The 22,587-nt window shown below is 42.5% G+C and overlaps 1 protein-coding gene across 5 annotated transcripts in view; it reads right to left on the bottom strand.

Annotated features, from left to right (window-relative positions):
- Nucleotides 1-476: 476 nt before the first annotated feature.
- Nucleotides 477-22,587, bottom strand: part of dennd5b (DENN/MADD domain containing 5B) — a 73,411-nt gene continuing 51,300 nt past the window's right edge. Inside the window, exons 6-24 of one of the 5 annotated variants that reach the window (XM_070991961.1) lie at nucleotides 20,476-21,066; nucleotides 19,493-19,724; nucleotides 16,401-16,551; nucleotides 16,086-16,176; nucleotides 15,676-15,786; nucleotides 14,635-14,766; nucleotides 14,185-14,337; nucleotides 13,732-13,813; nucleotides 13,571-13,652; nucleotides 12,576-12,704; nucleotides 11,389-11,510; nucleotides 9,342-9,487; nucleotides 8,065-8,106; nucleotides 7,269-7,387; nucleotides 6,738-6,925; nucleotides 5,646-5,728; nucleotides 5,020-5,146; nucleotides 4,486-4,654; nucleotides 483-4,270 (exon numbers count right to left, since the gene is read on the bottom strand). In XM_070991961.1, the coding sequence (XP_070848062.1) occupies nucleotides 4,087-4,270; nucleotides 4,486-4,654; nucleotides 5,020-5,146; nucleotides 5,646-5,728; nucleotides 6,738-6,925; nucleotides 7,269-7,387; nucleotides 8,065-8,106; nucleotides 9,342-9,487; nucleotides 11,389-11,510; nucleotides 12,576-12,704; nucleotides 13,571-13,652; nucleotides 13,732-13,813; nucleotides 14,185-14,337; nucleotides 14,635-14,766; nucleotides 15,676-15,786; nucleotides 16,086-16,176; nucleotides 16,401-16,551; nucleotides 19,493-19,724; nucleotides 20,476-21,066 (2,934 nt within the window). In that variant the 3' untranslated portion in view covers nucleotides 483-4,086. Of the gene's footprint in view, nucleotides 4,271-4,485; nucleotides 4,655-5,019; nucleotides 5,147-5,645; nucleotides 5,729-6,737; nucleotides 6,926-7,268; nucleotides 7,388-8,064; nucleotides 8,107-9,341; nucleotides 9,488-11,388; nucleotides 11,511-12,575; nucleotides 12,705-13,570; nucleotides 13,653-13,731; nucleotides 13,814-14,184; nucleotides 14,338-14,634; nucleotides 14,767-15,675; nucleotides 15,787-16,085; nucleotides 16,177-16,400; nucleotides 16,552-19,492; nucleotides 19,725-20,475; nucleotides 21,067-22,587 lie in introns of all 5 variants that reach the window. The other 4 variants (XM_070991962.1, XM_070991963.1, XM_070991965.1 and 1 more) reach the window with 4 other exon arrangements.

Raw genomic sequence — 22,587 nt, 5'->3', positions numbered from 1 at the left:
ATCTTAATTTTTCAAAACATGACAGCCCAATTTGCAATGCTGTGTTCTTATTTGTGTGAACAAATACAAAAAGCCTCATGTTATACTAGTCTCTTTTACTTCTCATAACAAAAATGTTGAATAATTCATTCGTAATATTCAGTATAAAAAAAACCTTCTCCTTCCTACAGTGCTTCACTCACCCCCACCCCCCCACCCCCATCATTTGTATCTGTTAAAGAATATAAACACTGTCCCAAATGTATGCTGCTGAAGTTTGATCCATATGATGTAACTGCCTTTGCAAGAATAAGGGTGTCAGTCCTGATGCTATAACATGCAGGTTATGTAAGGGGCATACAGTGCTGAACAGGACAGGACCCTGCTGCTACACGTCTACATAGAGCTGGCTCAGATGAACCCTTATATATAAATTCAAGCCACATCAAAAGAAATATCACATATTATGCAGAAATATCACTCCAATTGTTCTATTTCTAAATTTATTTTGCATTTGAACCCAAAATGTGAGCTTGTGTAGGAAACTATTTTTCAACATTGTGTCTTTAGAAATTCATGCAGACCAAAAAAACCATATATTTCAGCTGCAGTTAAATGTACACATTCATATTTAAATATAATAATTTCAATGATGCCAGAGAACTAATATCTACTTTTCTGTGTATGATAACCATTTCCAAAAACATGTTTAAATAAACAAGGCCATTTATCACATGTGAAGCACACTTCCCATGTGAAATATTCCATTGTAATAATGTGAAAAGGGTGTGCTATTTTCACATATTTCACATGTGAAATGTCAAAGATCACATTTGAAAACATCAGTTTTACATATAATACCATCTGAGATACATGTTCACCTCCGATAAAATCACATACAGGCTTCTGGACATGCATGAGGTGTCATTTATGGACACAGACACAAACACCTTTAACACAGTGGGTGTTTTTATTGAAATAGGCAAAATAAATATCAGAGCAGAGCAGTCAGTCCACCACAGACATGACCCTCTATTTGTCTGGTGGTATTCTTTCCATCAGCATGACGTACAGCCACTGCTGTCATGGCTGTCAGTTGCATTTCCTGTTTGAGCACATCCACTCAGGATCGATAGCACTCGTCACAGGAGACGTTCATGTAACAAATCCACCCAGTAACCAAATTGTGCAGTAGTCTAAGGAGGGATCTCAATAGTCCACAAAGCATATCCCCCTGCAGAAGTCTGCCCCGTAGTCATCAGCAAAAAGAGTTTGTACATAAACAAATCCAGACGAGACAGAGGAATCTGTTCTTGTGCTTTGGAGCTGTGGATAGCCCTGTAGGTGAGGCATCGAGGGCACAGCAGCAGGAGCACAAGGGGTTAAAACGTGATAAAAATGCATGACGTGATAGTGGTTACAAGACATGAATGTTTCCAGTCCACAGGCTTCATCAACCTTAAAATACCAGTGCTGCTGTCAGCCTGCCATGGATTAATACTAAATTAATAAATACATGAAATCAAGACATTTGAAACAAACCATGACAGGCTGTGTCCTTCACAGACTCAATACTGGAGACAGCGAAAATACTACAGGGAACTGGGTTTACAAAGACGTCCACTTTTTGATCCCTCAAAACTCATCGAATTCATTACAGAAGCTCACAATAAATACAGCTCAGTGAATGTCAACATGCATGAATGAGAATATTTACACCATATCTCAGAGGGGATTCAATTAGATGGCGGTAAGTGGCAACAGTGGAAAATCTCATGCAGCAAAAGTTGAAGGGGGAATATCCATCAGAAGAGAAATAGTTTCCATCCATCTCTGTTGGCTGCTGCCTAAATAGAAGAAAAATATACACTTTGTCTGTGATTGATGGAGGAGGGCGTTGAATTCAATTCATTAATAACATAAATGCCAAGCAAGAGCTGTTCCTTCCTTTTTTACAGTATCTGATAGATGTCATGATGTGTCATGTAATATGCGGATTAAAATGCTACCACAGTTCTAAAAAAGTTGGGACGTTGGGTAAATCCTGATCGACCTACATTCAACTGAACACAGTACAAATACAAGGTATTTAACCAACGCTACCAGTTAAGTGTTTTCGGAATGTTGCTTTTTTGGATACTCAGTTGTTCAGAGATGTACTTTGTTTTTTCCTTTGGACAGAGCCAGGCTAGCTGTTTCCCCCTGTGGCTAGTCTTAATGCTAAGCTAGGCTAACCATGTCCTGACTCCATCAATCTTCTCATCTCACTTTTAGGAAGAAAGCTAACGAGTATGTTTCCCATAATGTTGAATACTTCTTTTAAAAACAAATTGAAAATTGCGTGCAGTGTATTGTGGGACACAAACACTCACAAAATGTAGCATTTGTTTATGTCACGCTGGGAAGCAGGATTAAAAAAAACAAGTCCATCATATGACATGAATGGTACATTATTACTGTGAAGTTATTTCTATGGAAGGATTCACTCAGTGTTTTCCAGAAGTAGATCTAAATGCATGTAGTTTACTCACTCCAAGCGTTCTGCTGTTAGCTATTCCAGTGTTAACTATGTTAACTTAGAGAAAGGAACATTTTGCTTGCTTGCATGAAAGTTCGTTCTTGACCTTTGGAATGACAGCTTGACAAAATAATCTTCACTCAAGGTTCACTTACTGCTTCCCACCAGAGCTTTCAACCTCTCCCATTTAAACCGTGTGATGACAGCTGTCAGCTTCATGCCAGCTGAGCACAATGCAGCTGAAAGCTCTGGGAAAAGCTGGTAAGTGCACCATGACTTCATATTACTTTGTTGTAGCTATTGCTGAAGTGACTATTGGCAAAGTGTTTGGAAATTACAGCTGAATGTGTATGTGTGAGGCATACATGAATCACACACACGCACGCACGCGCGCACGCACACACACTTACGCACTGTGTTACAGTGCACTGCAGAAGTCAGTAGATCACTTTGAAAATGCTAAATTGGAAGATATAAAAATAAATTGGCAAACACCCGCACACATGCACGCACACACACACCAGAGCACATAGATGCATGAAATATGACACAGTCAACCCCAAACACACGTGGACACAGCTGTTAACAGCCAGGCTGATGCCTGTCGTTGGGTAGGAATGTCCATGCAGTCACAGTTTAAGCTCCCTCTCTGAACCATGTCACTGAGATCAGCTTTTGTGTTCATCCACAGGCTAAGAGCAGAGAGAATGCCCAACAAAATCTAGCGAATTAAAAGAAAGAGAGGGATGGAGAGCGACTCCACAGCACTGCACTACGTGAGAGTCAGTAGGTTATGGAACAGAACTCCATCGCCGTCTGTCATAATCCTCGTTCCAGTGTGTCAGTGATCGCTCAGTTTTCCTGAGGTGGTCTCCTCTTTCCACATCCCACAGGCATGCTTGCTAATGCTAATGCTAACTAGAGTGTGGGGATAGTGGCATCATGACTGCCAGCTGCAGGTGAGGAAAGAGACTTTATCACACAGTTTATCTACTGAGGGAGGGCTACGCTACACAGCCAGTCCACAGGCAAATAAGTATGCTGCTGTTACTAAAACATTAAAGAACCACACCAGTGGTTCATTCACCCTGTTTATCTTCGTATCAGTGTGTATTACTGTCAGCAATTTTCCACAGTGTACTCAAATGTACTCAAAGTAGATTCCTAGTTTAATGATAAAGTGAAACCAGTGGCTAACTGGAAGGTAGAAAATCACCCAGAAAACAAAAAAAAACAAATGCATGTCCTGGAAAATTGAAATGTAATGTATTTGGGATTTGTAGTTACTGAAATAAAACATGATTAAGAACTGGTTGTAAATTAATTAGAAAAGGTCTTTCAGAACCACAGGTAGGGTGATAATACTGCATCCATGTTTATGGTTGATCCAAGCCTGGACTTCTCATATCAAGCAGTGGAATTTTTTATGGAATTTAGTTTTTATTTCTTGTCCCTCACGTCGTCCTTCCTTGTCCAATCCCAGAGCTAACTGGCTATAGGTTGAGCAGTTGGTGAAGTTGGCGGTAGTGAGGGGAGGCTTTGAAGGGAAATGTAGAGCGGAGTGAGGGCTCAGTGGTCCCTCTTCAGGGCTAAAGGTCGATGCCTTTGACCAGCGAGGCTTCCAGTGTGATGGGGAAGTCGTGGAGTGTCTCCAGGACTCCTATGAGGGCGTTGACAGTGGTGCGGTCTCTCAGCAGGGCCGTGTCCTCGTACATCCGCAGAATCACAGGGCACTCCACCAGCAGGGGGAGCCACTGGGGCAGCAGGCGATCCCTGCAGAACAAAGGGTAAGATGATGTTTCCACATCTGAGGCAGGACGGCTAAATCTGATACGGACCCTCAGTGCAATAAACAAACAGCTAGAAGAGCCACTTATTGTCTGGCAACATATTTCATATATTTCCAACCCGTGTTTGCTGTGAATACTACTGTATATACCCAGACGTCCAAGTTACATGAGTACCAGCACTGTTCTCCTGAAACTGACCTGGCTCCGAGGCAGACCAGCAGCTGGAACTTTCCATCCTTGCCGATGTTCCTGGGAGTGGAGTTGATTGCGTTGACGTAGTGACAGAGTGATTGACAGGTCATCCCCTCTGCGGTCTCCTGAAGGTCTCCCATCTGGTCAGCTGACTCCATGTAGGCAACAGCCTTCTCTGCAGAGGGAGGGGAGGACATTACAGTTTCCATTCACATCTCGACAGCCTGAGAGTGTTTACCAGCTCAATAAACTGCTGTAAATTAAGAATACTGAGCTTGAAACATATAGTGTTCTACAAATGTTCATTTTGCTTTTATATATATCTTTTCTGAAGACAAGCAGACATGTTTCAGTTGTAATACTATTTAATAACAAATAAACATTAATGTCACAAAAAACTGGGAAAAGTTGGAGCTCTATAAATATTCACAAAAGCTTCAAATCAAACTTCAATAAGTAAAATCTGATAAAGCCTAAAATGGGTGAAATTGAATAGTTCATCTCAGCGGCGGGTAGATGGCGCTGTCGCTCCACACTCACCCACAAAGTCCCACACAAACACAGTCTTCTGGAAGAGCCGGGCAGACTTGAAGCCGTGATGGAAGAACTGCTCCAGAGCTGCCACCAAGCTGCTCTCACCACAAAGCAGGACAGTCAGGCTGCCCCTCTGCATTAAGACAACGAGGACACAAAACATCAACACATGGAGGCCGCAGGGGACAGACGTCAACATGATGAAGGACAGCTGATCCTGCCTGCTCTCCAACCGTAGGTGCGTTTCCATCCACCTGTTTTTATGTGACTCTTCAATTTGAAAAAAAGAACTTTCTTCTGCAGATTTTCTGAAAATTCTGGTAAAATTTGCTTTCCATCTGGATGGAAACCTGACCTTTCAGGGCTGCGTGCATCACTTTATTCTCTCTCCATCAATCTAACAGAGGGCACTTAAAGTGTGCGGGATAAAACTGGCTGTTTCCCTTGTGGGGTCAGGAGGACTGCTATTGGACCAGTCATAAAATACCACTTTACTGACTCAAACATTAGAGACAGAGAGAATTTAATCCACACACTTTAGTGATGTGGAAGGTTCAGAGAAAGTTCAGCAGTGACAAAGTGAATAACAAATGAGTTTATTCACTTGAGTGAGAATGAGAACAGTCTCTTACCTCTTTCTCTGGCTTGTGGAAGTGTTTGACGATGTTGTTCACAGCCTCCCCGATGGCCTCTTGAATCTGGGCTGAAGTCGGTTCTGAAATCAAGAGAACAGCTGCATTAATAATGTACATAAGCACAGAAAAGTGTCATTAACACATTCTGAGTGTTACTGTTAACAGGGCCACACTTACATTAAGAACACTATGGTCACTTCCTTGGTATTGTTTCTAGGTTTTTTTGGGACATTTAATAACTTACACATGGTAGGTTCAGTTTACAGTTTGTTGACTTGGCCATAATTTAATTCTTGGCAGAGTGAGAGAGAGCTTTGAAATATCATGTCTGGAGTATTCTACTGGAATAATTAAAGTCACTACAGTGTTGAATTATTATTAATCAAACTATTCCATTTCAAAAAGAACTGATTACTAACATTTGCATTTAAAAGGTGGAGTAAAACATTTAAAATAACAAAAGTAATAAAAAGATAATGTAATTTGCCAATTAGTTCAGTTTCCTTATTGTTTTTAAAAGTCTACTTTTGATTATTTCGTTTACATATTTGTGCATTTACTACATTATCACATACCAAAAAGTCAAGTTTAAAAGCCTTAAAGAAAGAAAAAGTAGGTAAAAAGATATTATGATGATTTCCCTGTGTGTTTATTATTTAAAAGCTAATTTAACAAACATCATTAAAAAGTTTTTTAAAGTGTACTGAGCAAAGGTTTGTCTGGTGGCACACTCTGGATTGCATATTGAAACAAATTTTATGTTGGAAAATAAATCAGGAATGTCTCACAGGTCTGAATAATTTAAGAGTAATTTCCCACAATGTTTCCTGATAAGAACTGCGCGTACTGTAATTTGGGACTGATCATCAGGGAAAACAGTGACAAAATTCTCAGACAAAACTTGGTTAGTTGAGTTTTAAGCAGCTGTTCTTAGAATTACTGTTCCATTAAAAACGCACAGAAAATCCAATGTTGTAGTTACAAATAAGTGTGACTCTACAGCTGCCACGGCTGCAAATCACTTCACGTATGTTCCCCTGATCTGACCAGCTCCCCGCCCTGCACAGCTGCATCCTGACAGATACTGACTGTAACCTCGTCCAGACAGAGATGTGATGCTGATGCGTCTGGTCTGGGATGGCGAGCGCTGTAGCGGGGGAGTACGACAGCTTCTCCCAGAATCCTCATCTCCACAGGGCACCACCAGCTCACCAATCAGGACCCTCTCCAGGCTGCCGTCATCCACGCCTTTACCAAGCCACCGACCACACGGAAACCTGGAGGCGACGGAGACAACAAGGTGATGGATCTGTTTTAGTCTTACTGATTGATCACCTGTTTGCTTTCTTTTCCTTTTGTCCTCACTGTGTTTTCTCTGCAGGTTCTTGGAGACCTGCATGTAGCCAAGACACATACTGCTGATGTCTGATAAAAAGTTAGGGGATCACCATAGTCATAGAATGTATCTGGGAGCTTGAATATCTGCTGTAAATTTCATGCCAATCCATCTAATAACTGAATTTCCTAGAGGAAAGGTCAGATGTTTACCAATCTGGGCAACAGCAGTGGTCCGATCGACATTGCTGCTAGCCCGGCTAAGAATACACAGCCTCCACTCACCTGTAGGTGTGTCCTGTGATCTCATTGCGCACCATGACACAGTCCACCAGCCATTTAGCCAGAAGTCCAGCGTTATCGTGACCCAGCTGCACGGTGGTCAGCTTCCCCAGGTTCTGACACTAAACACAGACACACACAGTGGAGAGAAAGTCTAGTTGCTGCAAAGTATTTTGATGAATCTCATCCTGCAAAATCAAATCCTTCTTCCTATACTCTGAAGACTTCATCAGTGTACAAACACCTGATCCACAGCACAGCTACAAGCACCATTATTAGTGCTGCCATCTTCACATGAATGTAAAAATGCCTACTTCCAGATTGATTATACTTTACTGTCTTCAATTACTTTAATGTAATTATGTTTTTAAGCTTTTTGTCACAGTTCTCTGATTCTGCCTTCATCTTATTTCCCTGCTTAATTCATGGAAATCCATGGAAACAAGAATTAGTTGAATTAAATCCTTCATCCTTTGCTATCCGAGTACGACTGGGCTCAAGTTTCCATATTTGTGGAAATAATAGTTTTAAGTAATGCTAAGAATTACAATATAGGCATGAAATAAAACACAGAGCAGCATTTGGATTCAAAGGTGTGACTGTAACTGAATTACAGGTGGTGTTCCATTGTGAAAACACAGCAGGAGGATAGGCCAACTACGACCCTGTCCAAACTAAACGAGGCTGACTGCAGGACAACGGAGCCTACAGGGACACAGGCAGCAGGACAGCTAAAACAGAAGCATTTCAAAGAGACAGAGGGGCATGATGAGAACAGGGAGCAGGGGCTTCCTCTAACCTTGAACAAGGCGGAGATGTGCGTGTGAGGCCTGAAAGCAGACTGAGGGAGATGGAAACACTTGTTAAGACACAATGGATGGACAATAAAAATGGTGGGGTGACGATCTCAGAGGCACAACAAGAATATCATCCATCATGCAAACGGACCAAAACAAACAAACAAACAAACAAACAAACAAACAAACAAACAAACAGTGCAATCATGCAGTCAAACAGACATGAAGTGTGAGGAGGACAGCAGTAAGTTTGGAGCCTCATTCAAACTGCATTTACATCTTTCTGGGAGGTGTAGAGGAGTGATTTTAACATTTCCTGCTCTGGTCAGTGGTGTTGGCTGAATGTCTACCATGCATCAGTCTATCACATGTATCATTTTGCTATATTTAAAATGCTGTACAGTACAATAAGGACTTTACCAAGGAGCAGAGGGAATTTTAACCCCCCCTCGCTCTCTCATGTTTATCCTGTCCGAATAGGGCTTTAGTATCTTCTAATTAATGTCATCCTCTGTTTCAGCTCTTCAGGCTTAAAAGGCTGGGAGTGGTCCAAAATTTAAAGAAATGTGTAGCATTCAAGCAAGCAAGCAGCATTTAGAATATGCTTTGGAAATCTTTTTCATTGCAGACTATGACGTTGACCAAAGCTTCACATATAATCCAGACTAAAACAATGGTGGGGGGTGGGAGCATCTTTTCATGAATTTTGAGTTAGTCAGTATTCAGCAAGGTTTCTTGCTTTAAAAAAGGCATTCAGGATCAGAGATAGGGCTGATGACTGTGTGACTAATTAGGGTGGTTATTCGTGTTATTGATAGATACAAGTACAAGTAGTACTTTGTTCAGATTATACTGAAGGTAAATGAAAGGAGAACTAGTACATCATATTGGATGGAAGGAATGTATAGAAAGCAGCACAGCTAAGATCTGTGTATGCACTTGCTTTCACTCTGCTTCACTCAGATTTGGATGCAGGTATATACCTACATGCATGTATGTATGTATGTATGCATATGTGCTACAGATGATTCACCTTGTAATACCTGTTAATGACTAAAACAAGTATAACTACTTCTTAATATACATTCTGCTGGCATGCAGAGTGTGATGATACCACAGTGACAGAGGAGGTGAACAGAGGGAGAGTAACTGAAGATCATGCCTGAGTGCCCAACACACACAAACCCCCCCAACATCACTCAAACTACACTCAGCTCAGCAAATCACAGTGACTGACTGTGTGCTCAGCTCGTGAGAGGTCAAAGGGCACATTACTCACATCGAAGGTCATCTCCAGGACGTTCTTGGGGATCTGCATGATGCCTGAGTCTCCCAGCTCTCCTGACACACACACCCAGGGGTTGGAGGTGGTCATGGCGTTGCTCAGCTTCTTGATGGGGATGATGACGACTCTGTACGGGATCACTGCAGGGGAACACAACAAGTCAGTGCTGGAATGGAAAAATAAACACTAACGTGCTAATTAGACTCATTGCAGGTTATCTAACTGGGTCAATTTCATTCTGAAACCACAGATTCAGGGCAAGCACACTGCAGCAGAGAGGCAACAGAATAACAGATCAGATCGCACAGCAGCAGAGACTAGAAATCACCACCTGAGCACACCTCACACTGTACACTCACTGTACGCACACTGTACACGTCTGCATGTCTACAGTCATTCACCTGAAGAGGCTTAGCTGCTCTGTGTGCAAACACCAAGATGAATAATACAGTGTGTTTTAAATCTTTGATTAAATTGTACATAGACCCTCGTGGTTTATTCATACTAGCTCAGCCAGTCATTGATCCACAGTCAGCTTCATCCATCCTACAGCTGACATTAAGCGAATGACTCAGAAGACCAAGAAGACCAAGCAAGTAGTTTGAGTTTGAGAAACATGAAAGGCTTTAGATTAGGGCTGTCAAAAATATCATGTTATTAACGCATTAACGCAAGTCGATTTTAATGGTGTCATGTTTTTTTTATCGCGAGGTTAACGCTCTTTGTGACCTAGTGAACTTGTAGTTTTTTATAAGCTGTGGCCACCATGGACAAGAACAACTACAGGATCTGATTGTGAACCGGAAACAAAACAATAGGCACGCCCCATGCGCTTGTTTGGTCTTGCCTGCTCGCTAGCTGTAAAAGAGTAGCCTATACTGGTTTGTGTGGATGTCAAGTGCAAAACCTGAATTGGATGTGAACAAGATTCTGAATGTAAAGTTTAGTTTCAAAAAGTTGCCAGATGGGTCGACTGACAAGACCAAAGTTATCTGTGTGTATTGTTTGTGTGAACTGAATTATCAGCGTAGCACATCCAGTCTGAAATACCACTTGATGGCCAAACACACAGCTAATGCGAATTCTCTGCCGCCTCCTTGTTAAAACCAGGCGACAATGGATGGCTTTCGACAGAGGTGTATGGATGCTGTTATGTTCAGAGGAAACTTAAGAAAGGAAAGTTTAAGCCATGGTTTAACTGCACTATAGCCTGAGTCCTAGTTTACAATGACGTGCACTTTATAACTTTATTTTGGATCACCCTGTTTTGATCTCTTAGAAAGGCTTGTTGAAGGGGCTTTTTTGTGTTGTGTTGTTTATTATTTTGTCATCTGTTTATTGACAGTGTTAGATTGTGTGAGATTTGATGCATTCAAATGTGAATGACTGCTCAAAGTGAGAACGTTAGTGTGAAATATAACACTACACATTGTTTTCAATAAAAAAAACATTTGCACAAAGCAAGCCTGTCCACTTTTCCATGTTGATAAGAGTATTAAAATGATAATTCAAGGGACATTTAGAATAGATGAAAATGTGCGATTGATTTGCGATTAATCACGAGTTAACTATGACATTCATGAGATTAACTGCGATTAAATATTTTAATCAATTGACAGCACTACTTTAAATACTTCACAGGTGGGATGTGGTGCTTTATAGATGCCCCCATTCCACACGTTTACAAGCTACAACTTGTTTTTGTTCTTTTTTCCTAAATACCTTTTACTCATCAATTTCATTGCACAAACACAACTTTAACATGCTCTGCATTACAGAACTATTCGCCAGGGTCACTGTAGTTGAGTGAACACAACATTTATTCACACAATTTCTTGGCTTTAACTTCTAAATCAGAAGCTAAGATGAGTGGCTCCCCAGCTTTTGGGCTAGCTGCATTCAAAAATAACGTAGATTTTTTTAATGTTTGTTGTCAAAACTGAATAAAAATAAGAGCAAAACCTTTGTGAATTGCAAAGAAAAGAAAAAGCTTCGCTGTGGTTGAACAGAGGTCAGAGGTCATGTGCAGCTGAGAACTCACTGATGGTGGTGAAGACGCTGGTGAAGCAGAAGTAGTCGACGGCATTGAGAGAGAGCAGGTGGAAGAGGAACTGCTCCTTCTCCTCCTCACAGCGCAGGAAGGCGTACCGCTTGTACAACTTCCTGTAGACACAGCACACCACAGCTGGCTCAGGTCAGGCTCAAATACAGGAAAGTATCATCTCATGTTTGAATATGTTCAAACTCCTCTGTCTTTGAGACACAGAGAAGCCAGTCTGTGCCACTGATGACTTGAGACTGGACCAGAAAGAGGAAATGAACTATTCCTCCTTTCTAAACTGACTCCTAGCGTACTGCTCAGTGGCCGCAGTGTACTGTTGTATTAAGAAAACGTTGTGATAAAAAAGAATACTCCAAACCTGGCAGTATACTTTTAACAATCTTCTAATTATCTAATTATCTAATTTGCAAAACGGTGGATTTATGTCCTGACTGGAGCAGTTCGGATATGGGCTGCACTTTTCTACCTTAATGGACAAAGCACTTTATAATTGGTCTCATTAATAAAGTCTGTCTCTCTGTCTCTCTGTCACCCACCCACCCACCCACCCACACACACACACACACACACACACACACACACACACACACACACACACACACACACACACACACACACACACACACACACACACACACACACACACACACACACATATACACATACACACACACACACGCACACACCTCCATCTCCACACATCCGCCTCCTGAATGCGGTGCTCAGCTGAACTTCACTCATTTAATGTTGCACAGGACACTGAAGCTTGCAATGGGTCCTCAGCATTATGTAGTTGTTCACATCACCCCCCGCACTTCTCTTCCACTCTGTTTCTGTAATTTCAGTTCTTGAACTAGATAACTACATAAAGTGACACATCCTACTTGTAAAGATTTTTCATAAAGCATACACGTCACCTCTGTGTGGCCTGTCTACGATTGTTTTGGAGAGCAGCTTAAATGTGCACACCTACTGAACCTCCATTGGGTGGCAGCAGTGAGCACATTGCAGGCTGGTGAACCACAGTAAGACAAAGACGACGCCACACTCAAAAGCTTACTCAAAAGCAACACAAAAGTGATCTCACCTACCAAACGCACAGAGTGAGTGGGTGTGTGTGTGTGTGTGTGTGTGTGTGTGAGACATCTGATCACATGAGTGCTCACTTGGTTAAGGCTTGTCCAGACAGCAGCTGTTTGAGGTGCTGAGAGAGCACCTTCTTCTCCAGGGACAGACGGATCCAGGCTCTCGCTCGTCCCACATCTGTCTTTATCTCTGACATGCTCTGGATATGCCTGAAGAGACACATGATTGAGGGAAGGGAGATAAATGAAAGCTCATACAACCAGGCACACTGGCATAACAATCCAGTCTCAGTGCACTCTCAGGAGTTGAGTGATGAACTGCTGTAATTGACTTTTTGGTGTCCCCCACCTCCAGTAACTGGTCTGATCTGCCCTCACTTCAGTCAGTGTGTGTATGTGCAATCTGTCCTCTTTCCAGGCCTCTGTAGCACAGAGGAGGGTTTCTGGTGCAAGTCCTTATCAGCACAGTGGCTCAGTGGTTAGCACTGTTGCCTCACAGCAACAAGATTTGGTTTTGAATCCTGCTTAGGACAGGGTGCTTTCATGTGGAATTTGTATGTTCTCTCACCATCAAAAACATTGTTTGTTAGTTCTCCTGTCAGCCAGAACATTTGACCAAACCAAAGTTGGTGACTGTTGGGGCAGTGGAAAGACTAACTAATACAGTTTTGATGCATTTTATTTAGCTTCTGTCGAGTTTGAATGAAGTGTATCTTAAATGATCCACAAGGTAAAATGAATGGTTTTGTCAATGGAATCTGATGGCTTTGAGAAGAGAATATAACAGCTGTCTCTGGTTAGGGGGAAGTGTGGGCAAACTGCCCATTTGTTTTGGTCTGCAATGCTTTTGCTCTTGTGAAACATCTAGTGGAAATGAATGTCATATGTAGATTCTTTAAACAGTAAAGAACTCAGGAATGTGAGGTAGAGACGGGAGACAAATTAAAGGAACCATCTGGAGCATCCAGTGTGTTACTGCAGCTACTTTTGCAGGCCACTATCCAAGGACAAGTTATGGATTTCCAATGCCCACCTAATGAGACATTTTGCCATTACTAGAGGACAGCAGCACATACCTCATATCCTGTATGAGAGACACACGAAGAGACGGCATCGCTATGGAACAATCAGACTTCCTCCTCTCAGGAACATGTGACACTGTTGAGGAGAAACACAGGACATGGTGGCTTTGTTACACAGAAATGTGTGTGAGACAGTGCAGGGCAAACAGTGCTACCTGGTGACTCTGCCTGCTGCTGCTCTAGCTTCTCCTCTCGGGCCTGGTGGTGCAGCAGGTGGGACCACAGGGCCGACTTCCCCTGAGAGGTCAGAGAAGTGTGTGTCAGAGAACAAAAATCACAACACGCAAACACACACAAACATGCACATAAAGACAGCTCACTGATGAAGAGAGAGATTATACACGCACAAAGAGGATTTATCAGGCAATAACCTCTTAGCCTCAATATCCAATATGGTCATACCTGATGAACCACACATTGTGTTGACACTGACAGCACGAGCTGGTGTGTGCCATCAGATCTGCTTTATTAAAAATCTGTTTAGGAAATTTGTCATGCATGTGCACCAGTTTGTGACAGTGTGAGGCTTCACTTATGTTTCTCTGCGTGTTTCAATATTCCTCTGTGTGTGTGTGTGTGTGTGTGTCGGTGTGTGTGTGTGCCCTAACCTGCTTGACCTGCAGCCCATGGCTCCAGATCCTTTCCAGCAAGTCACACAGGCTGGCGATCAGAGTATTCTCCTCCAGTCCAGTGATGTTGGCCTCACCGTGGCCCAGCTCCACCGCCTCCCGGCCCATCTTTTCCACCAGCATACGCTTGGTCTGAACAAAAACACATCATTAGAACAATCACTAGGGATACTTGATACATTTGGTTTGAAGGTCTGTTTTTGTGCTACTTCCAGGTATTGGGCTGCTGGTGATTATCTAGAATAATTATTATTGTTTCTTTTGTTGAAGAATGCTGGTGTACTCTGGTACACAACATAATTCAACTGTTCAAATTAAATGTCAAACTGAGCGCTCTGAGAAAAGGTGTCAGGAGGTCAGTGAATGACTATATTAATATACCACAGCTCATTCCTCAGTGCAGGGGCATGCTGTGTGCGTATGTTTCACCTTCATGCGACACTCCTTAAGCAGCCCCTCCACAAACTTCCAGTTGGTCTGGGCGATGACAGCGGGAGACAGATCAGACAGTTTGGGTTGTCGAAGGTTCTTCCCCAGGCTGCGGGCCTCCTGCATGTACTTCTGAAGATCAAACAGAAGCAGTTAGCGAGAAGATGCACTCTAATCTATTCTTTACCACACACATGCTAATGGCTGAGACATTAAACCTCAGAGCAGACACACTCCTGCTGTAAGTTAACACCATGTGTTAAAAATGCTTGCTTCCATCTGACACAGATTTATCTGATTCAAGGAGTGGAGTCTGACTGTCTGATTTCCTGCTGTCACTACAAATGACATGCTTCATGATGACAAATAAAAACCACCAGCAACCTTTTTTTTAACATTATTTTTCTTCAGTGATGATAATTTAATTTAGGAGCAAAGCTCTGGGAAAAATTGTGTTTTCACTGGCATCATTACTAACAGCTCACAGTTTAAGAGCATTATTGTGATCGTGAACGTAGTGTAAAGTGAGAAGCTGTGAAAGTCCAACACTTCAAAGGACTGGATCTATGTGAGTTAACAGGAAAGGTGTGACACGGAGAGGAGTGAAAACCAGAAGGTGTATGTGTGTTGGGGTGTGTTGGGAGGAGCGCAGGGTTCCCACTGAAGCCATAGCTGAAGCACAGTTTTTCCATTTTCCATAGCTCAGAATGTTTGTCTAAAATACAAACTTTCTTTCTGCTCTGATTTTCCTCAAATCAGGACCAACTTCTTCATGGAAACAACTGGAAACAGCACAAAGCTAACATCAGATTTCGGACAGCGGCTCAATGCTTGTTTGCTGTAGAATTAATCACACTTGCAGTTACTATGGTAAAAATGAAACTTTAAATTCCCAAACTGAAAAGAATCAGTGGAAAGGAATAAGAGAAGAGCTGTTTCAGCAAAACAGTCAGAGCCTATTAACAGGAGGGAACCCTGCATAAGAACGTCAGGTGTCGGGTGGAGGTTGGGGTCCACAACACAGGCAGCTCCTCCACATACCAGACAGGATGCAGAGGCTGATTTTTTAGGCGGTTTGATAGGCGGAGGGGACGCATTGTCCCACTCCCAAAACGCCATGGAGTTCTGCAGGACCAGACAGCCCTCCACCTGCTGAAGAGGGGGAGGAAGAGGGGTACGACCCGAGCCCCGACCAACCAGCACAGGACACACGATCGAGCAGGAAAAAAAGAAGAATGGAAAAGAAAACAGGAGGCAGCATGCACGTGAAGAATGAAAAAGAAACAAGAAAGTTCAAACAGGAATTCAGCTGCAGAACAAAACTAAACAAAAAAGACACCATGAGACAAATGGAGAGACATGCTTGTACACTACATAATGTTAGACAACTGAGGAGGACACAGGGCCTTCAGAAGACAGGCTATGGGTTGATTGAGAGGACATTTTCAGACCTCTTTCAAGTCGTTGTCGAGGTTCAGATGCTCTGTTTGTTGTCTGTGGCGGTCTTTCCTCCGCTGAGTGGTTGCTGTCCTGTGAGACCACCTGCAGTTCAAACAATGTAATCACACTACTTTATAAAGGCTTTTAATACCATTCACAGAAACAGATTATCAAAGCAATGCTTTCTCCATCACCAATGTTTGATGCACCTTAAAAGAATAGCCCAACACGTGAAGCACCAGAGGAGAAATCAACCCAACAAGTGTGCAAAGTGTTGGTATTGAGTGCTGACTTCATCTGCTGCTTTCGCATGGGGGCTGACTCACTTGTTATTGGTCGGCCCTGTGTTGAGCACGTCGGCCTGCAGTTTGGGGAAGTATCCCTGCTCATATCTGCCCTGGCCAATCTTCATGTCCAGCAGGTGTGGGTGGATGGCAGTGTGGTCAATCTTCATCAGCCGCTGCTCAATGGTCTGAGCTGTGAGGGAGACACAATCCATTCTGAAGTGTCATAAACAAATCAACATTTGAGCACAGTTTTACTGCATACGTTGGGTTTTAATGCAGTCCATGCAGTCACAGAAAGTCAATGCTGATAAAAACTTAAAGGATAATTCCAAGAAATTTGGTCTAATCTTCTGTGTTTTATCCATCTTTTCTATCTGTCTGTCTGTCTATCTGTCTCATCAAAATAAGTAACCAAAGCTGAGATCTGAGATCATAGTAACATCACTCAACATTTCTATGTCAGATGCTTACCCAAACTGCATGTTGAACACGTGCATCATCTTCTCTTCCAAATAAGTAAAGGTCTAACAAGATAGTTTTTTTACAACATGATCATGTGACAGTTCATGTTTCCTGCACCAGCAGGTCTGTTTTCAGACATGTCGTCATGATCCTAGATCTCAGCAACTTGGTGAGTACAAGCAATGCTGTGCAAAATTCCAAATGTGAGACTGAAGGTGTAATAAACTGGAGCTATCCTTTGATTCGACTAAGATGGAAGCTGGTGTGAACACGGGAAAGAGGATGCTGTGGCAGAGTGCCGCAGCCATGGCTGATGAGGAGATGTAAAAATAAACATGTGTCACCTGTGAAGGATAACTAATGTGATTTGGAACATTTCAGCTGTAGTGTGTGAATGAAACCAGAGAGACACACATACATGTTAGGTTTTCATCCCTTTTAGGGACATCACATAGACTTACATTGAATTCCTTGAGACTTACCCTAACAATAACCATAACCACTACTTGGTTAACCTTAACCTTAACCTTTACCTTAACCTTAACCTTAACCTTAACCTTAACCTTAACCCAAGTCTTCACCCTAAAATTGAATGATTTACATTATGGGGACCTGCATTTTATTCATCACAAGTAAACACAAACACTCCCACACACACACACACACACACACACACACACACACACACACACACACACACACACACACACACACACACACACACACACACACACACACACACACACACACACACACACACACACACACATCCTAGCCTGGTGAAGGAAGCATAATATGCTCTAACAGCTGCTCATTTGCCAAGAAGAAAAAAAACTGGCTGGACTGCAAAACAGGTTGTTTACATCATAAATCAGAGATGAAGCATGGCGTTCTCTCATCTTTCTCTCTCTCGCTCCCTCTGGCCTTTCATCACTCCCTCTCTTGTCCCAGGAATCCACAAACACACTTCTTCTGTCATGCTCCTCAGTCCTTCACCTGCTTTATCTTCACCTCACGCAACAGCAAACAGTGCATTCTTATCGGTCTGTCAGTGTAACTGTGTTTGTTGTTAAACGGTCTGGGTTATGTTGCCCTGACGGAATACAGAACTTGTTTTGTGTCTGATTGAACTCCACCGACAGGAGATGCAGTATTAATCTCAGTGAGCCGTGAGCTGAGGCACCAGAGCGAGTGGCCACAGGGGAAGGCAGGTGAAAGGAAAGGCTGGCTATTGTCTAGGTAATTGTGTATGTGCATGCACCATCACACCCAAATGAGCTCACCTTCAGCAAGTAAAGCTTTACCTCAGCCCATTAAATGAATTAAACAGTGCCTGTCAAATTAGACGACATTCATGGATACAGACTAAAACAAAGGAGAGAGAGCAGGAAAGAACTCTGGGTGAAATGATAATTCTGATTGTTCTTACAGAAAAGAAGCCAAACTGGACGTTGATACAATCACTGTCTGTTTTGTCATCCAGAGCTAACAGCTGTTGATCTAAAGTTTAGACTAAGAGATCAGCGTCAACCATCATAACATCTCTCTGAAATATCAGTCCAAAAAGTTAATAAAGCTTCAGTATGTATTTATAATATTCCATAACGTCATATTCAGCAATTTTGTGTTCATTAGGCTTGATGGTCAACTTGACCCCTGTTGCTACAGTCAACACTGCAATATTTCAGACAGACAGTAGTTCACATTGGAAATACAAAGCACACACGGTGTATCTTGTAACAGTGTGCGTAGTTAAAGAAATTGTTCAACATATTTGCTCTCTTGCTAAGTGTGACATGAAAAACTCAGTATCATTCTCGTGTCTGTGGGTTAGAGTTATGCTAATCAATATTTCTATATTAACAATGGAAAAAGCCACTAATGTGAAAGATGTGGTGAACTCAGAAAAGCTACACCACCTTTGCAGTTCGCTCTTAGCTCACTGTTTCAATTTTACCAAACCAAATTTACTCTCTCACCGCTCTAATCAACATCATATCCACCTGCAACAGGCAGCTGTTGAGAGAAAAAAAAAGCTCTACCCAGCTAAACCCAATATTATCTGCCTAGCACCAGTTTCTTGATGAACAAGTTTAATACACTTGGCCTTGGTTATGACTTTGATATCAATTTTCTCAGCTCACTCTCAGAATGAAGAGTTTTATGAACATCAGTAAACCAAAAACAGGCATGTAGTCTTGAGAAAAAAGAAATGACCAAACAATCTTACAGAGTGTGTACTGTGCTATTGTGAGAGAGAGTGATGGATTGTTTGCAGTGTTGTGATGTAGAGAAATGAGAAGTGGGGTTTTCTGGTCACTGGGGAGAGCTGAGCTGCTTCCAGACGATAAATGAGAGACAAGAGGGAAAGGAGAAATGGAAGAAAAGGCGGAGAGATGGAAGCAGAGTGTCTATGTGTTTTTAAATTGCATGGTGCAGTGCAATTGTGTTTGACCTCGGTTAATGGAAGACTGGTATGCTTTGAAGGATGGACAGACACGTACAACATGCTGACCAATGAACTCCTTTTCTGCTGCCAATTAAAACTACAACTTGTCTGATGTGGATAAGCCTCTTCAACCACTTCTGTTCCAATTTTAATCATGTTGTCTGTGAAGAAATATGCACTCGATCATTTGACCATTCACACCTCTTCCTGCTGAGCTTACCAGACTCCTTGAGGATGGAGCACCTCTGGTAGCTGGAAGATCGGAGGCTGGGAGCGCGGACGTTGTAGAGGCGAGCTTTATCAATGCGAGCGTCAAAGACGCGGAGCTGCAGCTCCTTCTCCTCCCACTGGGACATGATCTTGTTGTCAATGAAGGTGGCGAACATCTGTGTCTCAATGAAGTGGGACAGGAAGGGCAGGTAGGGCTCTGGCTGGTCGGACAAGAACGAGGCCTGGAGCAAACATGAGTGTTAAGGCAAAGAAATATAGTGTGGTCAGTTTTCTAATGTTAGTCAGAGGGGCAGCCTGTTCAGTTTAACTACAGACAACATAGAAAAAAAACACCAAGCATTGACATCATTGTCATCATCTAATCAACATTTTCTGCTACTTCACTATAAATGTCTTTCAGAGAGGAGAAATGATTATGTTGACTGAACTGCCAGGCAACTTTTACTATGAAGCAGATATAGGAAGTTTGGGTATTTTAAATATTAACTGAGAAATAATGGCCTGTCCCAAATAAGTGTTATTTCACTTACACTGATGCAAATAACTGCTACATACTGAATTACATAACTGAATATATACACTACAAATTTTCATCTATTCACAGCAACAGACCTACTTTCAATCATTTGCAGTAGCTGACATTTTCAAAATTCACAAGAAACATGCTGCATGTTGAATGCAAACACTGTCATTGACAGCCCTGACACTGCTCTGAATGCAGGTCATAAGTCATCACACAGCACATAAAATGTCAAACTGAATTTGTTTCCAGTGTTGTATGCATCCACCCACTCAATCCAATTTCAACCTCATAGATCAATTCAGATGAGCAAGTCCCAGGTGTCCCTTTTTGCTCTGTCTCAGCATGGCCACAGTGTGTCTTTGAAAGGAACCTCGCTTTGGACTAAAATGGACCCATGGAAAAAAAAAAAGCCTACAAAGAACTCAATATGTTTGTGCTTGATTAGTCACCTTGTCAAAGTTGTGCATCTGCTCCCTGTTGGTCAGCCAGGACTCCAGGTCAGGGGCGCTCTGGATGACAAAGGCTTCGTAGTCTGCAAACATGGTTGTGAATCGGCTGGCGAACACCTCCCTCAGCTGGACGTTCAGCTTGGCGTTCTTTAGCTCCTCCTCTTCAGCTGCTGTCCGTTCCCCTTGCCCATCAGTACTCTGAGCTTTGACTCCGGCCCTCAGGGCGTCCACACGTGCCACCGTCACGCCAGTGCGCTTGGTCAGTGCCTGTAGTCTCTCCAGGGTGGCATTTCCCTGCAGTAGTTCCAGCACAGCCAGCTCCTCCCCTGCCAGGTTGCCATTACGCCCATCGTCTTCTAGCTGCCGGAGAGCAACGGTCTTACGCTCTCTACCAGGGGTGGAGGGGGTGCTGCCAGGAGTGCTGCCGGGACTGGTGCGGGTCCGTGGCGGGGCCCCTGTGTTGGCAGAAATGCCATAGCTAAGCAGCACTTCGCTGAGCTCCTGAATGAACTCTGTCTTGTTGGGGAAGTGGGGAAAGTCTTCTGGAAGCTCGATGTAGTGGTTATCAATGTCCACAAAACACAGGTTGGCCTGCAACAGAGAAAGGTATATTATATCTATATTATATTACAACAATATCACTCAGGATTAGACATGATTCCTATAATTGATATTATGCTGTGATTTATGGCACCACAAAAACAAAATCAAATCTCTACATCACAGACATGGCAATGTCCTTTGGGTGCTGCTGACAGCAGAAACAGGTGTACAGTGAGTCCAGAGCTAGAACAGGTATTATTGGGAGGCATATTGAGGACAGATTGGTCTTTAGGAGGTATAATGGGGCTGGGAGATGTAGAGTGTAGGGAATGTAGGTCAGTGTGTGATTGATAATAGCACATTGTGGGGGATCAACCTAAATCTGACATAATGGAGTTAGCATCACACCCTCATATGGGATTAAAGCAAAACCTCTGATAATACTAGAGCTCTAAACCACTCAAACCCACAGAAATGGATATAAATTCTATATTCAAAATAGAAGTGACAGAGGACCTCCAGATTGAAATTTGGAGGTCAGACCCAGCGTGTGGTGTGTTCATGTGCTGGTGGAATCTTCAACATCAAAATATGGGCTGCTAAACAGAGTGCTATACAATAGTTACATTGTCAGAACACTGAAGCCATTGGACATGGACATGGATAAAAAATAAAAACCAGTCCCACTGGAAAGCATGCACAAGGAGCTTCAGCTGTAATGTGGAGATTGAGTTGAAAGTGATCACATCCAAAATGTCAGTACTACTCTACAATTCCACTAGAATACTGTGTGAGCACTACCACAGCAAGTACAGTCACAGTTGAGGTAGGGTTAGTTAGTTTGGGTAAAAATTTTAATTGCTTTTCAAATAAATTTGACTAACTTGGAGGTTTGTTTGTCTGCTCATCTGACTGCTCATGTTTCTTGCCCAACTGGATCTATTTTCAGCAAGATCATAACATTCCCAGATCTCAGTTACTGACTTCAATCAGTTAATGAATCACCATTAAACTACAGAAATAAGGACCTTGTTAATAAACTAGAGCTACACATTTAAATATATTGAACACAGACAGCAATAGGGTTCAGACAAAATATGATATCTGCACCAGGTACCTCAGGGTTGTGCCTGAACACACATCAGGATGCCGCACATAGATGCATTTGCTGCTGTTACACCTTAACTCTTCCATAAAGAAGACTACTGTCATGTGCATCAAAGCTCTCAAATCTGGGTTTGGTGAAGCTCATAGTATACTTTCTACCTCTATGATCTATCTATATTGTTGTTGCAGCAAAATCCTACAAAGAATGCACACAAACACAACACAATTCACTAAAATGGCATGTGCAAAATAGCAAAAGATGGCTCTCTCAGGTTTGGATCTTTCCCTGCTGTGTGCTTTTGGGTGCAGGACTGAGTCATTGTGACTGTCTCAGTGATACAAACTCATCTGTGTCCAGTTAGATCTAAGTGCAGCTTATTGAGCCACTCAAGGACAGGAGGCCGTTCACTGATTTGGGAGATGATTTAAAAAAAAAGAAAAAAAGAAAAAGAACCCATGCAA

This window comes from Chaetodon trifascialis, chromosome 22 (genome assembly GCF_039877785.1).
Source record: "Chaetodon trifascialis isolate fChaTrf1 chromosome 22, fChaTrf1.hap1, whole genome shotgun sequence".
Lineage (NCBI taxonomy): Eukaryota > Metazoa > Chordata > Actinopteri > Chaetodontiformes > Chaetodontidae > Chaetodon > Chaetodon trifascialis.
The sequence above is the reverse complement of the archived record's forward strand: the minus strand, read 5'-3'. Positions and strand labels throughout refer to the sequence as shown.